The following is a 21,972-nucleotide window of genomic DNA, read 5'->3' as shown; positions in this document are numbered from 1 at the left end:
AAAAAAAAACAGCACATTGTTACAAGAAAAGAAACCTGTTGACACCAACCATATACAAATTTTATTTCACACATCGTGTTTAAAACAGTCATGATGTAAAACATTTGGGCAGGAAACTTAAGTTTCCTACAAATTGGCATTAACTCTTCAAATCTAGAGAAGGAAACTAAGGAAACATAAACTTGTTCCTTGCTATAAATTGAGGAAATGTAAATTGTTAAAAGAAATTCAAAAGTACATTTGTTTCGATGATGATTCATCACGACCATAAGAAACTACAAAGCTTTTTTTTTAGAAAACACTTACATTTTACATGTCATTTGCCCGAAAGTAAAAACAAATAGCCTTGGAGCTCGGGGTCAAACTCCCAGAGATACAAACTCTTACGATTTTTATAACCCTACTAGCACGCTGAAATTTTTTAGTTACCCTAAAATTTATCTTCTCAAAAGTCTGTAAATAAGTTTTCAAGTTACTCGTCATTCAATCAAAGAGCTGTCTTTTCCAAGTGACGTTTGTAGCCTGAGACTCAACATCGACAACGTTGTTCCCAGGGTCCTCCCTTTCTTACTCATCTTCCTCGAACGTCCCATTCTCGTCCCCATTGCCCTTTCGTTTCTCTTAGCCGGCTTGGCACGAGAAAACGGAGGGCTCTGGGGACATAGGATTTTTGAATTAATTCGAATTTTTTTTTGATTGGCTGTTTGGAACAAAGAATTCCTAAACGGAAGTCGAAAAGGTAACGACTCTCTCATACATTCTTTTGAAACGTCATGACTGCATACATGAAGACCGGAAGTCCTAGAATCTTGGACTGGAAATCCTGTGTCCCCAGAGCCCTTTGTTTCCTCGTGCCAAGGCCCAGCCGGCTAAGAGAAACGAAAGGGCTATGGGGACGAGAATGCGAACGTCCTTGAGTGGCATTCTCGTCCCTAGAGCCGCTTGTCCCTCTTAGAGCCTGGGGCACGAGGAACAAGTGACTCTGGAGACACATGATTTGATTGGCTAGATATTCAGCAAATCAAATCAACCGTTTTAAGGGACTCTACTAAGGTTGATTTGATTGGCTAGATTTAAATTCTTTTTGTAAAAATCAAGCCAATCCAATTATGTGTCCCCAGAGCCACTTGTTCCTCGTGCCCCAGGCTCTGCCGACTAAGAGGGACAAGCGGCTCTGGGGACAAGAATTGAGACGGAGACGCAACGTCGTCCCCAGGGTCCTCTCTTTCTTACTCTTCTTCCTTGAACGTTCTCGAGGGGGAGATCCGGAGAGAGCTTGGGAACAACGTTGTGACGTACTTGAAAGACTGCTGTGACTCACGTGTTTTATATTCGTAAAAATTCCAAGATATGAATTTGAAAACGGCACAAAACGTCAAATAAGTTTCCATAAATAATAATATAATGTGAACCGCATTGAAGTAATAATTTTGGAGGCTAGCCTCCAATAAAACATGCTGTTTACTTTACAAACTAAATTATAGACGAAATTACGGTAAGATATCGTGCGCAGACTGGCACGAGTTTCCCATCAGTACAAATTCATCTTGCGTGACGCCAAAAGTCCCTACTGTCACGCACATATCTACGAGGAAGTGCAAATTTCGATAAAATTGTCCAGTTGTCACCCAGTGTGCTGTCTTCAAATGATTGTTCATTCCATACTGTAAAGCATAAATCACACAATCAATTACGTTTTAAAAAAAACTTTTTTTACAAAATAATTTTGAGAAATTAAGTGCTTAGTATGCAGCCGCCACGTTTGTGTCCCTCTTTGGGGCACAAAAAGAATTATTGTCCAATCAGTAGATTCCACCATAAATATTATTCGCTTTCACTTGTAATCTTTTAAGATATCACTTCTAAATTTTTTCACGTCTAAAAACTGAAAAATGCCATAAACATCCGTTTTTGTGACAGTTTTAAAAGAAACACGTTCATCTAAGACATCACAACTTTAAAAATGCTTATCTTCCAAAAGAAGCACTGAATCAATATCAAAATTTGCAAAGGTGTTTATATTCTTTATGTCTTGAATATGTGTAAAAAAAACCTTTGTAGGACTAACAGTTTAGATTTTAGAATTTTGATGACTTCAGATTAAAACCACCAATAGGATGATTTCGCAGGCGAGTGTAAATCGGCTGTTTAACATCCTCTTGAGAGATCAGATAGATCCCTCTCCTTCTCCAACACAGAATCATGGTAATTTGAACAAACTTGCAGAGTTCATAAGTAAACCTTCACATTTGACATTGTGGAAGGAATAAAGCGATCTCAGCAAACATAACACTACCAGTAACCACTACAAATGCCAATAATCAGAGTACGCTGAGCAAATTTTATTGTTGCAACAATCTTGAAGTATTCAACTTTTAAACTTAAGTAATCTGACCTATTTTATAGTACAGTGGGTTTCTAAGTTTTTATAGAAAAGCATAACTTACAGCTTGAAAGCTCAATTCACTCCCACTCCCTTTATGGTGGAATTCTGGGAAGGAATATGGAAGGACCTAAAGGATCCTGGGAGTCTGGTGCTATTTTTAGGTTCTATTTACCCAAGATCCAATGTGACCGTACAAAAAAGCTTCCCACAATTCCACTAGGAACAAGTGTGCTTTCTCCTTAATAAATAGCCTACGTAATTTAACATAAATATTAACTAGAATAGTCACCACTGAAAATTGCACAACATTAAAGATTGGCTGCTAGGACATTTAAGAATTAAAAATTTTCTTAATTCGTATTTTACTCTTGCAAAAGGAAGAGTTTAACTAAGCGACCATATAATTTTCTTAACTTAACTTAATTATTTTCCATCAAGGTGAAGAGCATTGTGTTTAGTAAGGTACAAAATATAACAAAGTGAATTAAGATGAACGTCACTTGTCAAACTTAGAACAGATTTAAAACATTCCAGAGCTTGGAGTAAAGAAATTCTCTGGATTTAAATTAGGACGATTGACAAACTATAGATCATCTTGTAATAATAAATACACTAATTATTGCAACGAACAAGGTCAGAATATATTATAATTGAAATTGCTTGTCTGTCCAGCAGGCAGTGTTAATCGAATAGCAATTTAATTTACTTAAATGTTTAGTTTGTTTCGAAAATTCTTTAACGGTGTTAAAAATGGCACATATTTCGCTTGTTTTACTTTGTAAAATGACATTTTTTGAACTATATTTAACTATAAAGGGAAGTTAAAATGCGCCAATAACTTTGCATTAAATAATTAAAACACACTATTCTCATTTCAAACAATGAAAATTAAGTTGGAAGAAAAGCAGAAACAAGGTGAACTGTTCAAAATAGAAAACCTAGCCTAACCTAAACTAACCTACACTAACCCTGACAGCTAAGAAGGTTGTAAAAATTGAGAAAGGTAAACTTCTTGAGCAAGAAGACTTTTCACCATGCACATGAGCTTACAGTGATGTGCCACTTAACAAGTTAAAAGTGCAAGTTAAACTAGTGCGAAGAAAAGCTTAAAGGAACTGTGTCACAGCTGCGTTTCGTCTTTTATTAAGTTTGCCAAATACTCACTATGAAACTTTCTGTTAGTGAAGAAATTACTTCCATGGATCTAAATGACAAAACCATACCTTCGTTACAGACAAGCAAAATTAACTTTGAAAACTGTTTAGTCTAACAGTTTTTCAAAACCCTATATTGCAATCTGTTTAAATCTTCTTTAATTTTTGTCCATCCATACCTTCTTTTGTATTTGCCGTGTTACTAAATTGTTCCTTCGCTGTTTTAAGTGGTTATTTTGATAATTCACTCAATTTGGTGGCCACTTTCTTATGTCTAAATTTGGCTAAGATCCGTGACACATTTCCTTTAAGAAGGGTCTCTACAAGTGCTTTGCTATTTGAACCTATTATCACTCTGGTATGCCCACTATACTGTGTGACTAATTCAGATCCATAATAGGCATTTATCAAGATTTAACACTGGGGGATAGAAAATTTTAGTCTCAGCAATAAATTAAACTAGAAACTGAGCAAAACTGCTTTGAAAACTAAAACATCTTCAAATCTTCATGGGCTGCCTCGTTTAATATCTTTGTAAAAATATATTCTCTTTTCTAGCAGAAAATGAAGTCGTTTACTAGCAAGTCTCTAATAAATTATTTATAGAGTCGAACTTGATGCTTTCGTGAATAGAAAAAAAGAAATACTCTAATAGAATCACTTCAATATTACACCAACATAAGAGATCAAAATTCATCTAAAACTATTAGCTAATTTGCACTATCGTAAAATAAATTAAAGCTATTAATAATCATTTGCTCTTTGATCACCGTTTCAGCAACATATATCTACTTTATAATCTGTTATTAAAGCTTTCATCTAAAATCACGCATTGCAGGGTATACTTCATATCTATATTCTAAATCGCATTATTACAAGCGGGCCAGCCTTTGTTACAATACATTAAATTTCCCCAAGCGAATAAATAAACTAAGTTTCTCCGTGAAGAATAAAGCTCTTGTTATAAAGAAGACCAAGAAAATTTTAAACTACATGTATGCTACTCCAAAAAAGAGAGAAAAGAATTATCTCATTTTTACAACGACAAGTTATTCATATTGTAAGCCAGAGCTTTTAATACAAGAAAAGTTGGTTTGATATCAGGTAGTCTGCAAAAACATCTTTTTTTTTCTCTCTGTTATTCCACAGGAAAAAAGCGAGAAGAAAATGGCTGCCCTTGTGGACAAGATATCAAAACCGTCTAGGAAAGCCTCACATGTTGAGTTTGTAGGGCTTTTGTTGACTTCCCTCCACCCAAAGTACACACACTCCCACAAAAAGCCTGTCATGGATTGATACACAACAAACTATTGGTGCCCTGAATTTAGCTTTCTAACTAACCTCTCTGCCAACAGGTAGTGTTGCGTTTGACATATATGTTAGAGAGAATAGTCAAGAACCATCTTCAAATAGAAGTAACTTTACAAAGAACAAATTATTTACTTTGCCAATACAGTGACGACATTGTAAGAAATAATAATAAATTATTTTTGACCCTTGGCATTCACCAAAGTTTGTGAAAGACATTATTCTTTGGTAAAAGTTCTCCAGACACTCGAGTATGATAATATAAGAATTAATTAAGAATTTCTAGCGTAAAGTTAAGGTTATGTCATTTGAAGATGTGAGTTAGTGACGGTAGAATGAGCGAGGGAGGAATTGCCACATTGTAACAGACTGTCAGTGCCATTAAGAACCTTATCGCTTCCATGAGAAGTATCCATAGCAATGGCAGAGTTTGAAGAGTTAAAATCAAGTGTCTTCATAGCCGGTGTCTTGGTTAGCGGAGTAACTGTTCTGTTTGGTTGCCACGACTGTTCAAACCCAAACTGACTGGAACCATTTCCCTTAACCTTGGCAGGGCTATAGGAAGACAGGTATAAGGTGAAAGTTAGTGAAAGTTAGAGAATTGTTATGAGTGCACTGATGCTTATTATGAACATGAATTACAAAATAATGAAAACCATAAAACCATGAGTACTAGAGTGAAACGAAAAGAAACAACAGCGACCCGCATGAGTAATAAATTTGACAGGTTCCATTAAAACTGGCTGAAGGCCTGTTTCTGGCAAAGATGTTCAGTACTCGATACTTTAAACGAATCACTAAAGTAGAATTGAATACCAAAAGAGCAAAAATTATGATTTATTTTTAAATGAAAACATGAAATTCTATTGTTTTGTGACTTTTGAAAACTAAATAACCTTTGCTAAATGTTAAGTTGTTCCCATAAGTTAAAATTTTATTTTTAGGTTTAGAAAACAGTACTATTTAACTACTACTATTCTAAAGAGTTGTTTCAATGAAGATGTATGCATGCAGGTAAGTTTATGCATTTCAAAGTCTTACTCATGAAGTCCTTAATTAATTCTCCTGGCTATTATTCTCAGACATGTGTTACGCCGCATCGATGTTACATTTAGAGTCAAAAGTTGTTACATTTCGTGTTGATGTTACATTTTGCATTAGTAGTTACATTTTGCGGCATAGCAGACATGCCTTTTAACACAAGAAGATACCTCTTAGTTAATGACTTTCTTCTAATAACAATACATGTATATTAAATATATACATGAATAAACATTAGGCAAATACAAACATGTAAATTGATGCCATAAGGAAAACAGCATGCTGATCTTAAGAATTTAAATAAGGTTTACACACTATTAAAAAATACTGGAACATTGTTTAAAGTTTAAAACAATTGAAAAAAAAACCTGAGTTAATTTAAAAACAAAACTTCAACTTGATACTTAAAACTTACAAAAACTTTAAACATGCATTTTCTGCTGTTGTGTTCAAAATAATTCTGCAAATAGATTTTGGTTTGCAAGAACACTCGGAATTTTTAGTTCAGCATATGAGAATTAATTAATAAAAACCTGCACTTAGTGTTTTTTGTTTAAGTTATAAATTAGTTAACACAAAATACAAGTGAAAATAAAAAAAAGGAAAATTGCTTTGATTCATGATTTGTCAAAACTGGTAAAAAAACATCCTGGTCAATTCAAAAAAGTGAAAGAACTCATACTAGACACTATTCAACAGACAATGTTACAGAGAATGAGTTGGACTTACAGCAGAAACTTGAAGGAAGAAAGAAACAAATTAAGAAGTGACTTGTGTGTAAGACCAAATTTGGATAAACATTTGACAATAAAAATAAGCGACAGAAAAACACAACGTTTCAATGTCATCACACCTCTTACCGCATATATAACACTGTTGAACCGTTATCTTACTTGTCACTTGAAAATAGTGACATGATGACTTGTATGTAGTTTGGAAAAAATGTAGTTGGAAGTAAGATGAGATGTTGTAAAAAGCAGAAGAGCTGGTTCAATTTTCTCACGCTGACATACATCAGACACGACAGATAAAGAATGTTGCCACTGAGAAGGCAGAAAGTAAAAAGGTGTTTCCAATTTCATTAGCAACAACAGCAGAAAAAGAGAGTAGAAGGAAAATCTGCTTGATTAGTAAACACCTGCATCTTCATGTACCTGGCAAGTTTAAAACTTCATAACTACCTGACCTCCATCCTATAGAAAATAAATAACCTGACTCCATACTTAGCTAACTACCTTTGTTGGTAGGTGTTATGAAAGAGATCAATCAGTAAAATGGAAGCAAAAAGGCATTTACTGTTAAATTCATTCTTAATATAAAGTTCATTACTGTTTATTCTAGCCATTTTTGGGGAAACTTTTTATTAAAGTAACACTCACAGAAAAAAGCAAACACATAAAGAAGTATTTGGAACAGGCTGTTATACGAATCCGAAAGTTGCAACTTACAGTAATTTGTTACTTTTGGAAATAGCTATAATACCAATATAGTTCAACAAAAATTCAGTTTGTCAACACTGGCTTGTACCTCACCATAACCCAAGTACATTACTCACAATAGAACTAAACAAAAAACAACTTTTTTTTCTTTGAATGTCAAACTTATGTCATGCCACATGCTAATGCGACAGAAACTTTGCACAAGCCTATTTGTTGAAAGAAGGCGCAGCCTTTACACCAATCAATATGTAAATTAAAGTAATCACAGCTTTTAAGCACTTCATTGTAGTTATTTGGATACAAAGTCCCAGCCAAGTCGCAAATTAATGTCACAAAAAGAACCCAAAATATCACATTCAAATGGGCATTACTTTGACTTCTTTTTTAATTTATATACTGAAGTTAATTCATTAAATTAACAAAATAACTTAATGCTTAAGAAAAATTAACCCTTTGTAAAATACCAAAAAGAAACATGAACAAAAAAACCTACAGTGATGCTTACCTCATTGGTTGTGTATTTTTTCTTGGGGATCTGCAAACCAAAATAATACACTTAATAAGCTTTTCAAACTAGTGCCCATTAAATACAGTTTAAAACCAGACAATATTCTGCAAGATTGAGCAGGATAGTTGTTTTATTATCTAATAAATTGTCAACAGAAAATAGTTTACATCTAAAAATAACGTGGTGATGCATTGCTTTGCTATGCATATTGCAGGATATCTGTTATCTAAGAATGATGGATAACAATGATTTTCCAATTTATTGATTACAGATTTAAGTACCTTGTGTATCTCCATGGAGACATGGGTATTTCTCTATTTAATGAATCCATTACTGAAGGTGCTACATACGTGAAGCCCTGGCAGACAAATGATCAACACAAAAAATGTAAGCATACCAAGCTACAGTGTACATACACTGTAGTTTGGATTTTGGTTTTTTTTTTTTTTTTTTTTTTTTGGACCCCTTTTTTTTATTTTTTTTAAAAAAAAAAAAAAAAAAAAAAAAAAAAAAAAAAAAAAATTTTAAAAAAAAAAATTTCCAATTTCCCCCTCAAAACTGTATTAACCACCTAACTAGCAATATAAACATTAGAACATACTGCAAGCATGAAGACCAGACAGGTCAACCGTGACATGGGCATAAGCATAACTAGCACGAGAATGAAAGCAATATCATTGTTCTTGTCATGTTCTCCTCGTTAGGACTGGAATCGCCATAGCATTAAGTCATAAAAGCACAAGCATTCAGTTTGAATTTTATAATCTTCACAATAAACTACTATGCTTCTTTGTAGGTAGCTTATATTAAGCATTTTTTCTTTTTGTTTGTAAAAGAAAGAATTGCGACATGTGTCATAAGTAAGTAGTGTGGCATATTGTAAACTAGAAAACATCATTTTGTAAGTAACATGAAGAAATAACTTATTAAAAATCAACAACAAACTTCGGTTTTAGAACGTTTGATTTGATGTTCCAACCCTTATCATGTTCCTCACCACAGAAACATGTTTTGGAACTGAACATGTCAAGTTTCTTAGATCAGGGTTGAACTGTACTGTACTTTCAAAAGAATAACACAAATAAAAGTTCTAATCTACAATGTAATTACTGGAAAATAATATATTATTGTTACCTGAAATATTTTATCTGCACTCTCGCTTAACATTGAATCCACTGGAGAATCAACAGGTGTCTGTCTTGTGAATTTACTATCAAACTGACTAACATCTTCTTCCCCAGTCTGTGAACAAAAAAAACAGTTGATTGGACAACAAGCAGTCCTTTAGTTGCTTATTCAGCACATTTTGTATTCACTGTCAGAAGTAAAGCAAGTTTTTTGATCAAACCATGTTTTTGGTCCCTACTAATAGCGTGATAGAATAAAATACTTACAATATTTGGTTTAAATGGGGGCTCCACTTTTTTGGAATATAGATCGTCCCAACTGATGGAGCGGAAGAAAGGGTGAGCCTAAAAAGGAAAAAAAAAAACAGAATTTAAATCAAAGCACTTTCAACTCATGAGCATGATTACATTCATATCCTTTTTTTGCAGTCATTATCCATACCACTTATTAACCGAGAGTGAGGTCATTACAGGGTAATCTCAGACCGAGGCCTTGATGTATTGACCAGGCGATAGCGAGGTCAATACATCAAGGCCAAGGTTTGAGATTTCCCTGTAATGACCGAACGGACGAGGTTAAGGGAAACGTTTTTCAACATCTGCTTGCGCGCGCAAGAGGTCATTCAAGGTCATGCTCACTGAACCGAAACGAACCTGGCCATGCGATCGAAACCAGAAGAAACGGTTTCTTGACAATGAGGCAATTTTTGTCTTTAATTTTCACAAAACAAACTGACCTGTGTTTACAAGTGTTTGACCCTTAAAAAGTTATAAAAAAGCTAAGGCAAAGATCAGCCGAGTTTGTGATTGACACACGTGGGGAGAACTTGCAGTGATTTCAGTGAAATTTGCGATGAAAATGTTAATTAATCTTCGTCATCGCTCTCAATAACATAACGTCGCTTTTTCCCTTGTTGGATGAACTTAACTGGGCCATTGTAGATGTGGAAATGGCTTCCAGAGATACTGCTGATATTCGCTCCAGGAAAAACACATTTGAAGCTGCTGGAACGCTTGCATTATTCACAGCGAGCCTCACATTGGAGACTCGCTGGCTGGTGATTGCTGGGAATTTGAATTAACTGGCCTCCACTACTGGCTGGAGGAGCAGTTATCTGTTGGGCATTTTGGGACTACTTGATAAATCTGGGCTCAGCTGCTTGTTGTTGGGCTTTGAGATTTTTGTGGCCACTTAGTTGGCCACGAGTCTCTGGAGTATTTGATCTGTCGGCCAAGCTTGTCTTCCTGACACTGTGGTTTGTGACTTTTGATCCTTGTCTCTGGAGACTGGCTTCATCTGCGGCTGTTTTCAATTGCCTATTTCATTCTTTCCAAGGGGCGCCTTCATGTACCACACTTCAGGATTTACTCTTCGGTCGCTGTGTCGTACAACAAGGAAGAATGGAGTGTATGGCTCGTTAATTTCATCAGGTTGGTGGCTTCTGAACAGCTTGTAAAATTGGACAGGACACCTCTCTGTGTTGGTGGCGTATGCTTTTGGCGAGAAAGGACGCCTGTGGCCATTTTATTCGCCTTTGCGTGTCTTGGTGCCCCGCTCATTGAGCCACACAAGCAAGGGATTTTCTGCACCGAATGCGCCACTCTGAAAAAGCTTGTCTTCTTCTTTAGTCAGCGAGCGAGTCACATTGGGACGGTTGCCTTTGCCTTGCACAACGAGGTTTTTACGCTTGGCTTCCAGCACTTCCCGTCAAAGTTCTTGGCTCGTATTCATCGCCGCTGACTTTTTGTACATCTTTAAAGAACTTTCCCAGGAGGTGGTCAAGTTCTTCAGGTGGTAAGTCCAAAATCTGAACATTTCTCTTGTTTATCGAGCCAAGAAATCGGTAAAAACACTTCACATTACAGTTTGACGTTTTTTTCACAGTGTTTTCACTTTTCTGTTCTTGAACAAACTTTTGTAATTCCTCTTGACTGTTGCTGGAATTTTCGTCTCCATGAGTGGCAACGTTGGCCATGTTATTTTGCTCAGTTTTGGCCTGTTCATCCTCTTCTGGGTAATAAAATTCGCTCTCGCTGTGGCTCTCTTCGTCGCTCATACTTAGGCCAGTATTTTTCTTCTTTAGTTATTGACAAGATAGTTAACTTGAGTCGGTATTTTTTGTTGTCGCCCTCGCGCTCGTAACCTTCACAGCCTCACAACTCAAAAGAGCCGTCAAGCCGAGAAAAATTTTCATAATGCCCAGTCATTACAAGAAAATCTTGCCCGCTCAGCAGCCAATCAGAGCGCGCGTACTATTGTAGCCACATAATAAAGAGACTTAATCATTACCTTTATCGTAGTTGCAGCTTCATGCGAACCTCCCAATCTGGCTTGAGGGTGGCGTTTCAACAACTGAAAGAAAAAAAATGCCTCAATAAACTTTTTTTTGGTAGAGTTTTAAACACCAATGAAGCATGTCATGTATCATTGTAAAAACCTACAATCATGTACAATACTCACTTTTCTAATGAAATCCTTTGCCTCAGGACTGAGAAAAGGAGGAAGAACCAGCTTCCCTTTTAAAATCTGCACACACAAACAAAAACAAAATTCTCTAACTTCTTCAATGATTGATAGCAATTTTCAACATAGGTAAGAAATTGTGTTTTCACTAACAAAATCCTCAAAGCTCTCAAAAATATTATGGTGACCTTTCAAATTGTTCTCAATTCTATATAACTAGGTCACACTGCATCGAACTAGACCATCTCCTAGTCCCCCCACCACCACTCTGGAATTTCCAAATCCCTCATAGCAGGGGTATGAATATTTTTCTAGAATCACATAATGGCACATCTATCTTGCAATATCAACTTACCTTGTCAATTGTCTTTTTCCTGCTGTCCCCACAAAAAGGAGGCTGAAAATAAACACAAACCCAGTGTTAAGTCTGCAGCTCCTGTTACAAACAGGATTGCCACTCCAACAATGGCATTTACAGCTAAAACAGGGTGCATACAATGCATACTGCATGCCAATTGCCTCTTAACACAGGGAGGCCAATAATAACACCATAATAACATGTTGTGGCATATCAATTTGGTTTTGTTGGAAAATTTTCTAACAGGTTTAATTCTTTCTACCGGTATTTCATTTTGTTACAGATTACGGCGATGCCAAATCCATGAGCTGTAAACACCTTCCTTTGTTACTGAATGTCTGATGCCTTTACAACAGCATTAAACATGTCATTGGCTTCTTCACTTGACTGTTATTTCTAAAACTCATTAATAATTCATCAAGTAAAATCATAACCATGAAGGAGGTTTGGATACCCAGTCTTAATAAGCATGGACTTTTACGATTTTATTTCTTGGTTTAATCCATAGTTTTTGTTTCGATTAAGAAGTTATATCAAACACTCAAGACAGTGTTTCATCAGCTATCCAAACACCTCGAATTTCATCAAAAATACTCCACACATAAGATAAATAAATATTATTATGAGATACACCGACTTACACTGCCTGTCAACATGTCATACATAAGTGCACCAAGACTCCACCAGTCCACAGCTTTTCCATGCCCACTACGAGTAAGAATCTCAGGTGCCCTGCAGTCAGAAATACATTGTTAAATTGGTTATACCAGCAAATTTGCAATTGATTGAACAACCTCCTTTCATAAATAATTCATAAGAGGTGGTTACTTTAAAGAAGTTGCTGCTTATTGGAGTTGCTCACTTGGGAGGTTAAATGTAAGGTAGGATCAAGTTTGCATTCAAGCCTAGTGGCCCATCAGGCTGGAGCTTATCCCGGTTTCTGTAGCATGAAGCAACTAGGAGTTTTTCTACTCCCCCCCCCCCCCCCTGGATGGAAAGCTAGACCATCACAGGAATACCCCAGCATTAAGCATGGGCCAAACGAGGATAAGAGTTGATGAAGGTTCACTCTCATGAGAGTTTTTGTCATCAACTCGCGTCAAACTAGAGAAAACACTTATTGACACTCATGAAAAATTTGAGATGTTCAAAGTTGACGGAGAGCATGAGAGTTTCGGGCCAAACAAGAGCGAGAGTTTGAACTCTTATCAACTCTAATCCTTGTTTGGCCCAGGCTTTCAATTTGCCGGTACCCATTTAAACACCTGGGTGGAGAGATCTAGAGACACTGTGAGAGAAGTGTCTTGGCCAAGAACACAATGCAGTGACCTCAACCAGGCCTTGAACCAGACCGGACCAACACTCAGGGTCTTAAAATAACTGAGGAGAATGTGCTGCCTTTGTAATTACATCTGCAAATGGTTAGACATTCTAGTCTTCTCGGAAAAGGACGATAAACCGTAGGTCCCGTCTCCTGTATCTTCAGTCTTATAACAGGGGACGTTAAAGAATCCACACACTATTCGCAAAGAGTAGGGCACGAAGTTCCCGGTGTTGTGGTCTGGCCTTTGTGTAGTAAATTACAGTATGTGTACAGGGCATTTGAACATTACCGTAAAGTTCCGTGTATAAGCCGCACCCGTAGATAAGCCGCACCCCCGACTTGGAAGCTCAAATTTTGGAAAAAAAATATAAAGACCATAAAGTTTGAAGTTCAAGTGAAGTTCTATTGGTAAACAATCAAGGGCAAACAAGCACAGTTTCGAGACACTGACACGGTGGTTGTTGCAATGTTTAATATAAATTAAGTCTTACGAAAGCTAAATTTCACTTGTCATACCTCCTTTTTAGTTTGAGTTCACAATATCTTAAACTTGGATGCTCTCTTGATATCATTTTTTCGAGATTATCACTTCTAAACACTCCTGAAACACTTGTAATTCGTTCGAATCGTTCGCGAATGATGAATGCTTAGTAGCCAAGCTCTGAATTGTAGAGAGGAGTCTGGGCATTAAAAACAAACATGGCGGCATTTCCTTCGGAAGAATCCACGTTTTTATTTCAAGATTCTTGGAAACTGCTACCCGCAACAGGATAAAAACTTCATGCAGAATAAGAGTTTGTTAATCCAGCAGATGTATTTGCTGTGAAGGTCAATAAAAAACCGAAGCGGTCGGCCATTTGCCTTGTGAGTACAGTATTTGCGTTTATCTTGGTGCCTTCTCGCACGTAGCGGAAAGACATGATTCGAAGTGACTGGCAGGCTTCACTGCAAACAGCTTTGCAGAGGAACTAAAAGGTAGTGAACAACAACAAAGTTTTCAGGTTGTTATATGTTTTTTCAATGACGTCTTGAGAAGTTTTTTATGAATATTAATTAGGCCTTTGAGAACTCCAACCAGAGATGTTTCCGTAGATAAGCCGCACCCCCGATTTTTGACTTGAAATTAGAGGAAAAAGGTGCGGCTTATACACGGAACTTTACGGTATATATGAAAAATGCGCTATATAAATAGATTATCATTGTCATTATCATTAAGCCATTACCATCCCCATTACTGACCTCACATCTAGTACAAATCTTGCACATTGTCAGTTTACTTACATGTATTCAATAGTTCCACAGAAGGTGTGTGTTAAACTGTTTTCAAATACTGCTTCTTTGCACAAACCAAAATCAGTCAACACTACATGTCCTGTAAAGTGAAAGTTATCAGAAAGAAATAAGCATCTGTATCCAAAATGAATATGTATTATAAATAATATCTTTTAGAACCATGCACTAAATCAGATAGTTCATTTGTCTTTTGACTGTCTTTCTGACAAGACACAAAATCAAATGCACTTTTAAATCTTGCTCAAGTTTTTGCATGTTTTTGTATGTCTCAACAATAACATGGGCCATAGCTGGAACTTCATCAGACATATCTGGACAAATTTTGGTCAGCTGTTGACTGATAAGTGACTGTTAATTCCAGCTCTGGTCCTACTGGTCCTGCGCATCAATTGTACTTACAATAATTGACTTGCAAATGAAACCATCAGCATTACCTTGTGTATCCAGTAAGATATTCTCTGGCTTGAGATCTCTGCAAACAAATACAATAACTACAATCATTACGATTATCATAAACACAAACTGGACTAAGTGGAGTATGATTCAGGGATTAATCAATCATCTGAGCAAAGAAATGGATTCAAGAAATCATTATTTTGTTAATAACTGCCCACCTGTAAATGATTCCTTGCTTGTGGAGATGTTCCAAGGCCAGCACTATTTCAGACAGGTAGAAACTATGTGGAACAAAAAATACAATCATTTGCTAGAAAAAGAAACTCATAAGGGGTTGAAACATGTAGCGTGTGTTCCAGAGATTCCAACCCTCAGAGATGAAAAAATGGGAGATTTTGGTCACGGCTTCTAGCACCGAAGGTGCGAGCCTCTAGGGTTCCGTGGGCATGCACCCCAGGAAATTTTTAAAAATATAGGCCTTTAAGATGCTATTTCCTATATTTTGAGATCATAGTCAATGGAAATTTACCAACTAAAAACCATAGGAAACCCAGAAAAACCACGAACGAACGCAAACGTTGCACAAAGTCAAGGCAATCTATCGCATTACCACATCCAAACAACTAAAAGAAGACGATGATTTCCCAAAATACAATAGAGAAACGACAAGGTATCGTACAAAAAAGGCTAGTGTAGCAGAGAAAACGTTATCTTACTTTGCTAGAGGAAAGTTGCAATAAACGGGAGAATATTGAGCGAAAATGAGAGGCAGGAAATGATTGCCGAAAACAGGAGGTTTCCGGTCGAAATGGGAGGGTTGGAATCTCTGGTGTTCACAGCGTTTGAATGTTCAGTTTTGCCAAATACCATATTATTTTGGAAAAACTAATAGTTTGTATGCAAATGCTCAGACCTAAACACAGTAATTTTCTTACAGAAACTAAAGAAATTCACTACGTGTATCCAAGTGAAGTTCTATAAACTACTGAATGAAGCTGAAACAGAAGAATTAAACCAAATTTAACTTTATTTAACCAAGCTTGTTCAAAAACAATACAGTATTATGCCATAAAGTGCAAGCTAGCGCACGCCGTGATTTTAATCCAAATTTTGATTTGTTAATTTTATCTCATTATTTTTCAAATTTGGTACTTAATGGAAACAAATGTGCAAACCCTTTGTGCAAATACAAATCATAGGGAGTTACATGTTTCAACTTTAGGATTTCTGCTAGAAAACAAAGGTAAAATCATGGTTAAAAACAGTGTCAATTAAAGAAATCTACTGTTAATCTTTTACCAAGCTGTGTCTTCCATGAAAATTCCTTCTCTCTCCAAGTGCATGAACAGTTCGCCACCTATGAAATACAACACAAGTTTCAACAGGGAGATCTTTGTATATTTTGGTATTAATTTTAGTTTCTTTGTTCTCATCATGAGCATTAATTAAAAATTACATCAAGGCAGCAAATTTTAAACTGATTACAATGGTGCCAGGGCTGTCATTCAGTTTTTAAGCAGCTGTTACAGTAAAGTTGTTTCGTTGGAAGTGATAAACAAGAATAAAATAATAACTCATTGTGAGATTGCATCACTTATGACGTAACAAACCTGTAATTTCTCTAATTGATAAGATCTGAACTACATTTCGCCTAGCCGCACACCAAATAGAGACGCCAATGGGTAAATATTGCTTTTCTCTTACTTCAATGTTAATTTTCGATCGATCTATTACTAACGGATACTTATTTTCATACAGACTTCAATTTTACTTGTACAAGAATTGAACATCCTAGCAATAAACGAAACTGAACAATTTGAAGCCTTGGTGAAAGACATGACTGGGCGAAACAGAAGTTATCACCCATAGCGGTAGTATTTCGCTCTGTATCCAAGTGTAACGTAACACCAATCAGCATCTTAACCCTTAACATTGATTGAGCTCAACTGTAACAGATAATATGGTTGACAGTCTTGGATATCATGTACAAGTCATGCATTTTAGTGACAGCTACAGATCAATTTGATTTGTAACATTCTAGGGCCAAAAAACTAGCATTACAAACAACAGAGAAAACATACCACTGAGATATTCCAAAATAAGGTACAGTTTGCCTCCAGTTTGAAAGGCATAAATTAAATCAACAATAAATGGATGCTGCAAACAAAAATGCCAACCAAAAGTTAAATGTCTGTCTTATATTTTTAGTGTAATAAATTGTATTTATTAAATAAATTAAGAACCTTAACATAAACAAGTCGGGGGGGGCTCCCCTTAAAAAACCTCCCCCCCGGGAAACAAGTAAATGGTACTATTTTACTGTTTTGCTTATACATGTAGAAAATAAGGTAAAAACAAACCTTGACAGCCTCTAAAATATTTCTTTCAGCTTTGGTGTGGGCGGTGTCTTTGTGACTTCTTATAATGGCAGCCTACAGAAAATCAAACATGTCTTCATAACAGCAATATTTGAACCCTGTGGGCCCCAACACTGGGTTCATACACTAATACCTTTTAAGGGACAGGGTTTTTTGAGAATTAACTTGTTATTTAAGTTAACTTAATGTTTTGTAACATAATTCTTAAACCAATTTACAGAAAGAGGGAGAGTGGTACAGTACTTATATCATACATACATGTAGATTAGATTATTTTTTTCAGTCATGGTAGATTTTCTACAAAATAATCGGAGTATTTTGCAAGCTTTTAGGCCACCTCTAGGATGTTACATATTTATATCAATAAACTGCTTTTAAGAAGCATACCTTTAGTAAACATTTTGGGTTATATTTGGTTTTGTTTAAGTTGTTATCAACCAGATTGATTTTTGCCTCAGATTCAGGTAATGGTAAGAAAAAGAAAAAGAATTATAAATCAGCTTTGGGAGATTTTAAAACCAATGAATTTAACCCACAACATAAACATGTACACTTGATCTGTTCAAACAATAAGCATAAGTTGAATAACGATAAGTGTATCATTGACTTTATCTCATTGGTCAGGGTTTTTTTTTCTTAAACAGTTTAGATGATAACCATACAGTAAATTTATCTTTCCAAAGTACTAGGCATGCATATCTAGACTAAAATCTGTTTTCTTTATTTTGATCTGTGCCTTCTTTTTTGTAAAATAAGAACCTATTGAAAATTTTAGCCTAAATAGGTTCTTATGAAAAGGGGGTTTAAAATGAAAATTTTAGCCTAAAAAGTTCTTAAATTTTAGGTTCTTTTACGCGGGTTTTTACTAAACGTCACTTTATAATTGTACAGAGACCCCACAAAATGAAATCCATTTGTAATAGTTTATGTTTACAAAAAGTTAATTTTCAACTTTCACCTCCTATACCAGCATAGGCCAGCATTATCATGTGACAGAATTATTTGTTTTAAAATCAAACCAAGGTTAAGGTCAATTAGATGAGCCTTTTCTACAAGTATACTTAAGGATCTAGAAAGAACTTTTATTGACATAACTATTGCATAACACTTATTTTGGCTCAACCTCCACTGAAAACCCCCCTTGTGGTTTTTGTGAAGGACAATTTCCAGGAATAAACTAGAATGATCAACAAACTTGCAAAGGCAAATTCCCCAATCACCTCCTGGATAAACATTTACAAAATGTGAAGCACTTCTTTCAGAAAAAATTAGAATTGCATATATTTTAATGGCTACAATTTAACCTTGGCAACACATGAGGTAAGAGAGGAGTGGAACCACTGATCTGGAATGATCACAATTTAGATTTTTTTCCAGTATTGATGCAGTCACATACTGGCCAGGGGGTATTAAAAATTCTCATTCACGAGTAAAATTCTTAAACATATCGCTATAAATTTTAACAAGAGAAATCTAAAACAAAAGCAGATCAATACCAAGATCCAAACCAGTAATTCGAGCTTAACTCTTAACCTTATATTGATAAGCTTTAATATCTAACATAATCGATGCAATCAACACAACACAAACTCGAACCTTTTTCAGAACTTTCATTGCGAAAATTTTGCCCTTGTTCCGACCATCCACTTTCCTGACTTGAAAAACCTAAAGAAAATAAAGCGTATTCGATTAGTTATTTCTTTCGAAATCAAACCAAAGCTTTTTAACAAACATAACTACAGCAGTAACGATCTTCTCAGCAATATTATAAGCTAATGTCAATTAATATTAGCGTTATAAACTGAAAGCTTTCTTACCTTCCCATAGCCTCCTTTTCCTAGAACTTTAAGGAGTTCGAAACTATTTGGGCCTATTTTCTCATCTTTAGGGTTAACAGTCTCTTCAGAAATATTCACTGTTTCTATTTCAAGGGAACTAAACAAAAGAGAAAGATTTGTAAGCTAAAGCATCTTATGGCTCAGCGACATCCATGTCGGCAATGAAATGCTTCACTGATCGAGCCAAAATTTCAAAATACACGCCGGTTCGCCGGCATAAATTCACCTTTCGTCATTATCCATCGGCTCATCGTAAACCTGCCCCTACAAACAACATAGTAATACTTTAATACTCGATCGATGCAGTTAACAATTGCCTAAAGAATATATTTTCGTTATACGCAATTTCATCCCCGCCGCTTATTCAAAACTGGCCTTACCTCTTCGAATTCATCGTCGCTCAAATCCTCTTCGTCTATTTGATCGTTTATATCTAAAGGGAAGACTTCAGCCATTGTTGCATTGATTAAAATTATTAAAAGCGTAAAAACAATGTGTAAAGTTTAACTAAAACTAGGGTAAAATTTCGCAAACTTTATCGCCATTCCCAGCAACAATGAGCTCATGGCGTACTCGCGCCTTCCGATTGGTGTGAAAAAGCCGGTATCACGTGACTTCTCGTGCGTTCCACATGAGCTGTAAGTAGATCAGTCACTTCCTTATAAATCCATTTCAGGGAAAAATCGCTGAAAATCCCTTAAAAGTGAAAGGCAAGGTTTTATTTCATTTCCGCTTTAACGATTTTAAATTTAGAAAGTATTAAAGTTCCTCTATCCTATTTTAGTGTGTATTTCAAAAGAATCTCGCCAGTAACTGGTTATTTTGTTAAGGTTATATGTAATAGACCCATTAGGAGCTGAAGAGCAGTTCACCAACAATCCTAAACAGTCTAAGTCAGCTCCATACATAAAAAGATTGTCAAAAAGGAGATCTCTTATAGTGAAAGAAGAGTTATTTGCTATCATGTGCCTTAGGATAGAAAGTTTTACTGAATTAAGGCATAGTTAGTAGAGGGAAGAAAGGGGGCAGGACTCAGGCAAAAGGGGCTGAGCAGGAAGATTAAAAGAAGCAGAAATGGCAGGGCACAAACAGAAGACTGACTGAAATAAAAGAGGTTTAAATGGTAACGTTTTCATCAATATTCCAGCTATCAATGCTGGATTTCTAATTTAAGCTCAGATACAGTTAGTTGGCTGGAAAGGGAACAGGAAGCAAAGGAGAATTAATGAAAAACAATATAGGAAGTTGAAAGTCGAAAACACCTGTATTTGCTAAGGGAAGAAGTGTGGAATGAAACAAGGAAAATTGTCAAAACAGCATTCATAAATGGCTACAAATGTGTTAGGTAAAAAAAAAAAGGTAAAGTCTGTCTCCGAGCCATGAGGCCCATACGCCGGAGCTTATCCCGGTTTCCGTAGCATTAGCGACTAGGAGTTGCTACTCCCCCTGGATGGGATGCTGTCCATTGCAGGGTTACCCCCCAGCAGTAAACGCCGGTACCCATTACACCTGGGTGGAGAGAGGCCTGTGAGGTAAAGTGTCTTGCCCAAGAACACAACGCAGCGCCCCGGTCGGCCTCGACCCGGGCCGTTCGACCGGGTCGGCGCGCTTACCATTAGGCCACCGCCCTCCCACATACAAATGTGTTAAACAATCTTAAATTGTACAAAAAGTAATGTTGATTCAAAGGGGGTTATTCAGTTGAACTTTCTCAAAACTTGATCAAATATTTTTTTAAGCCCATAAATTCTTACACGACGGATTTGTAAAAACGATACCCTGCCCTATTTATTCCAGTCAGTGAAAAACTGGCCTAATAATAAACAAACAAATCCCAAACAAATATTTAGGTGCAGGGACGGCGGAGCCGGGGGGCTGGGGGGCTTTAGCCCCCCCACTTTTTCCGAAAAAAAAAGACTTACTAAGAGAAGAGTCTCTAAGCCCCCCACTTCGTCACTAGTCGCCCCCCACCTGGAAAAATGCTCCGCTGTCCCTGAGGTGGGACTATTAAATAATCCTTTAATACGGCTTCCTGTCTTTAATTTGGCATTATATAATTATAAAACATTTTTATTATTATTAAATGCCAAGTTACAGACAGGAAGTTCAATTAAAGCATTGCTTACCACCCTCAATTACAGAAAAATTATATCAAAAGGAAAAACTAACAAAGCAGTGTGCCGCACTCCATAGTGGACGTTCAGGGTTCGAGCCTTGGCCAGGGTCACTGTCCCAGGGGGGGTACTCCAGCTTGTTAATGACGGGGATGATCAAAGGATTTTTTTGGGTTTGAAATTTTCAATTCTGGGATTTTTTGGGGTTGGAAAATTTGGCAAGTATTTTTTTGGGTGACTTGATTTAGATAAGGGATTTTTTTTGGGTATTAAAAATGAACTAAAGTGCCTTGGCGCGGCCTTCGCGTGATGAATAAACAAAAGGAACATTCTTTGTGTCATGTTATTGCCCCTACTGGCAATTTAGGGGTAATTTGACAAGGGATTTTTTGGGGGGTTATTTTTGATCCAGGGATTTTTTTGGGTAATGTCGGAAGACTTAGGCATTTTTTTGGGTCCTGAGTTTTGCTTCCATTCGATCATCCCCGTCATTTACAAGACGGAGTACCCCCCTGGGGTGACTGTGTTGTATTCTTGGGCAAGACACTTCTCTCAATTATGGTAATAATGGTAATGGTAGATAAAAATAAAGATCTTGTAAATGTGACCTATTTATTACTTTAAATTAAAAGTGCTGATAATGAAAAAATGCTACAAAAATTATTTTTAAATTGAATGTCTGTGAGTAATTCAATTTAATTACTCATGGCAAGAAATTATTTTAATTCTGTTAAATATATAAGCACAGTCTGACACACATGTACAAATGCTTCTATAATGCTGCCCTACCCAGATGGAGCCTAGCCTGCGCAGACATATTTCTGGCTGTCATATCTCTCCGCCG

At 36.3% G+C, this 21,972-nt stretch overlaps 1 protein-coding gene across 2 annotated transcripts; it reads right to left on the bottom strand.

Annotated features, from left to right (window-relative positions):
• Nucleotides 1-38: 38 nt before the first annotated feature.
• LOC144647073 (ribosomal protein S6 kinase beta-1-like) lies at nucleotides 39-19,680 on the bottom strand. Of its 2 annotated transcripts, none has more exons than XM_078506817.1 (19): nucleotides 19,395-19,676; nucleotides 19,241-19,278; nucleotides 18,994-19,111; nucleotides 18,773-18,841; nucleotides 17,159-17,230; nucleotides 16,880-16,955; nucleotides 16,098-16,155; nucleotides 15,017-15,079; nucleotides 14,837-14,874; nucleotides 14,391-14,481; nucleotides 12,427-12,517; nucleotides 11,783-11,824; nucleotides 11,425-11,490; nucleotides 11,254-11,316; nucleotides 9,231-9,308; nucleotides 8,971-9,078; nucleotides 8,118-8,194; nucleotides 7,834-7,863; nucleotides 39-1,664 (listed from the first exon to the last, which is right to left on the bottom strand). In XM_078506817.1, the coding sequence occupies exons 1-19, from the start codon at nucleotides 19,467-19,469 to the stop codon at nucleotides 1,655-1,657; spliced, it is 1,263 nt and encodes a 420-aa protein (XP_078362943.1). In that variant the 5' UTR covers nucleotides 19,470-19,676; the 3' UTR covers nucleotides 39-1,654. The 2 variants fall into 2 exon arrangements, with proteins under 2 accessions (XP_078362943.1, XP_078362942.1); XM_078506816.1 differs by lacking the exon at nucleotides 39-1,664 and adding an exon at nucleotides 2,322-5,403 and having other exon boundaries at nucleotides 19,395-19,680.
• Between the last annotated feature and the right edge of the window lie 2,292 nt (nucleotides 19,681-21,972).

The sequence above is a fragment of the Oculina patagonica genome, chromosome 3, assembly GCF_052425735.1.
Source record: "Oculina patagonica isolate OP01 chromosome 3, crgOcupat, whole genome shotgun sequence".
Lineage (NCBI taxonomy): Eukaryota > Metazoa > Cnidaria > Anthozoa > Scleractinia > Oculinidae > Oculina > Oculina patagonica.
Note: the sequence above shows the minus strand (reverse complement) of the source record. Positions and strands in the feature narration are given on the sequence as shown.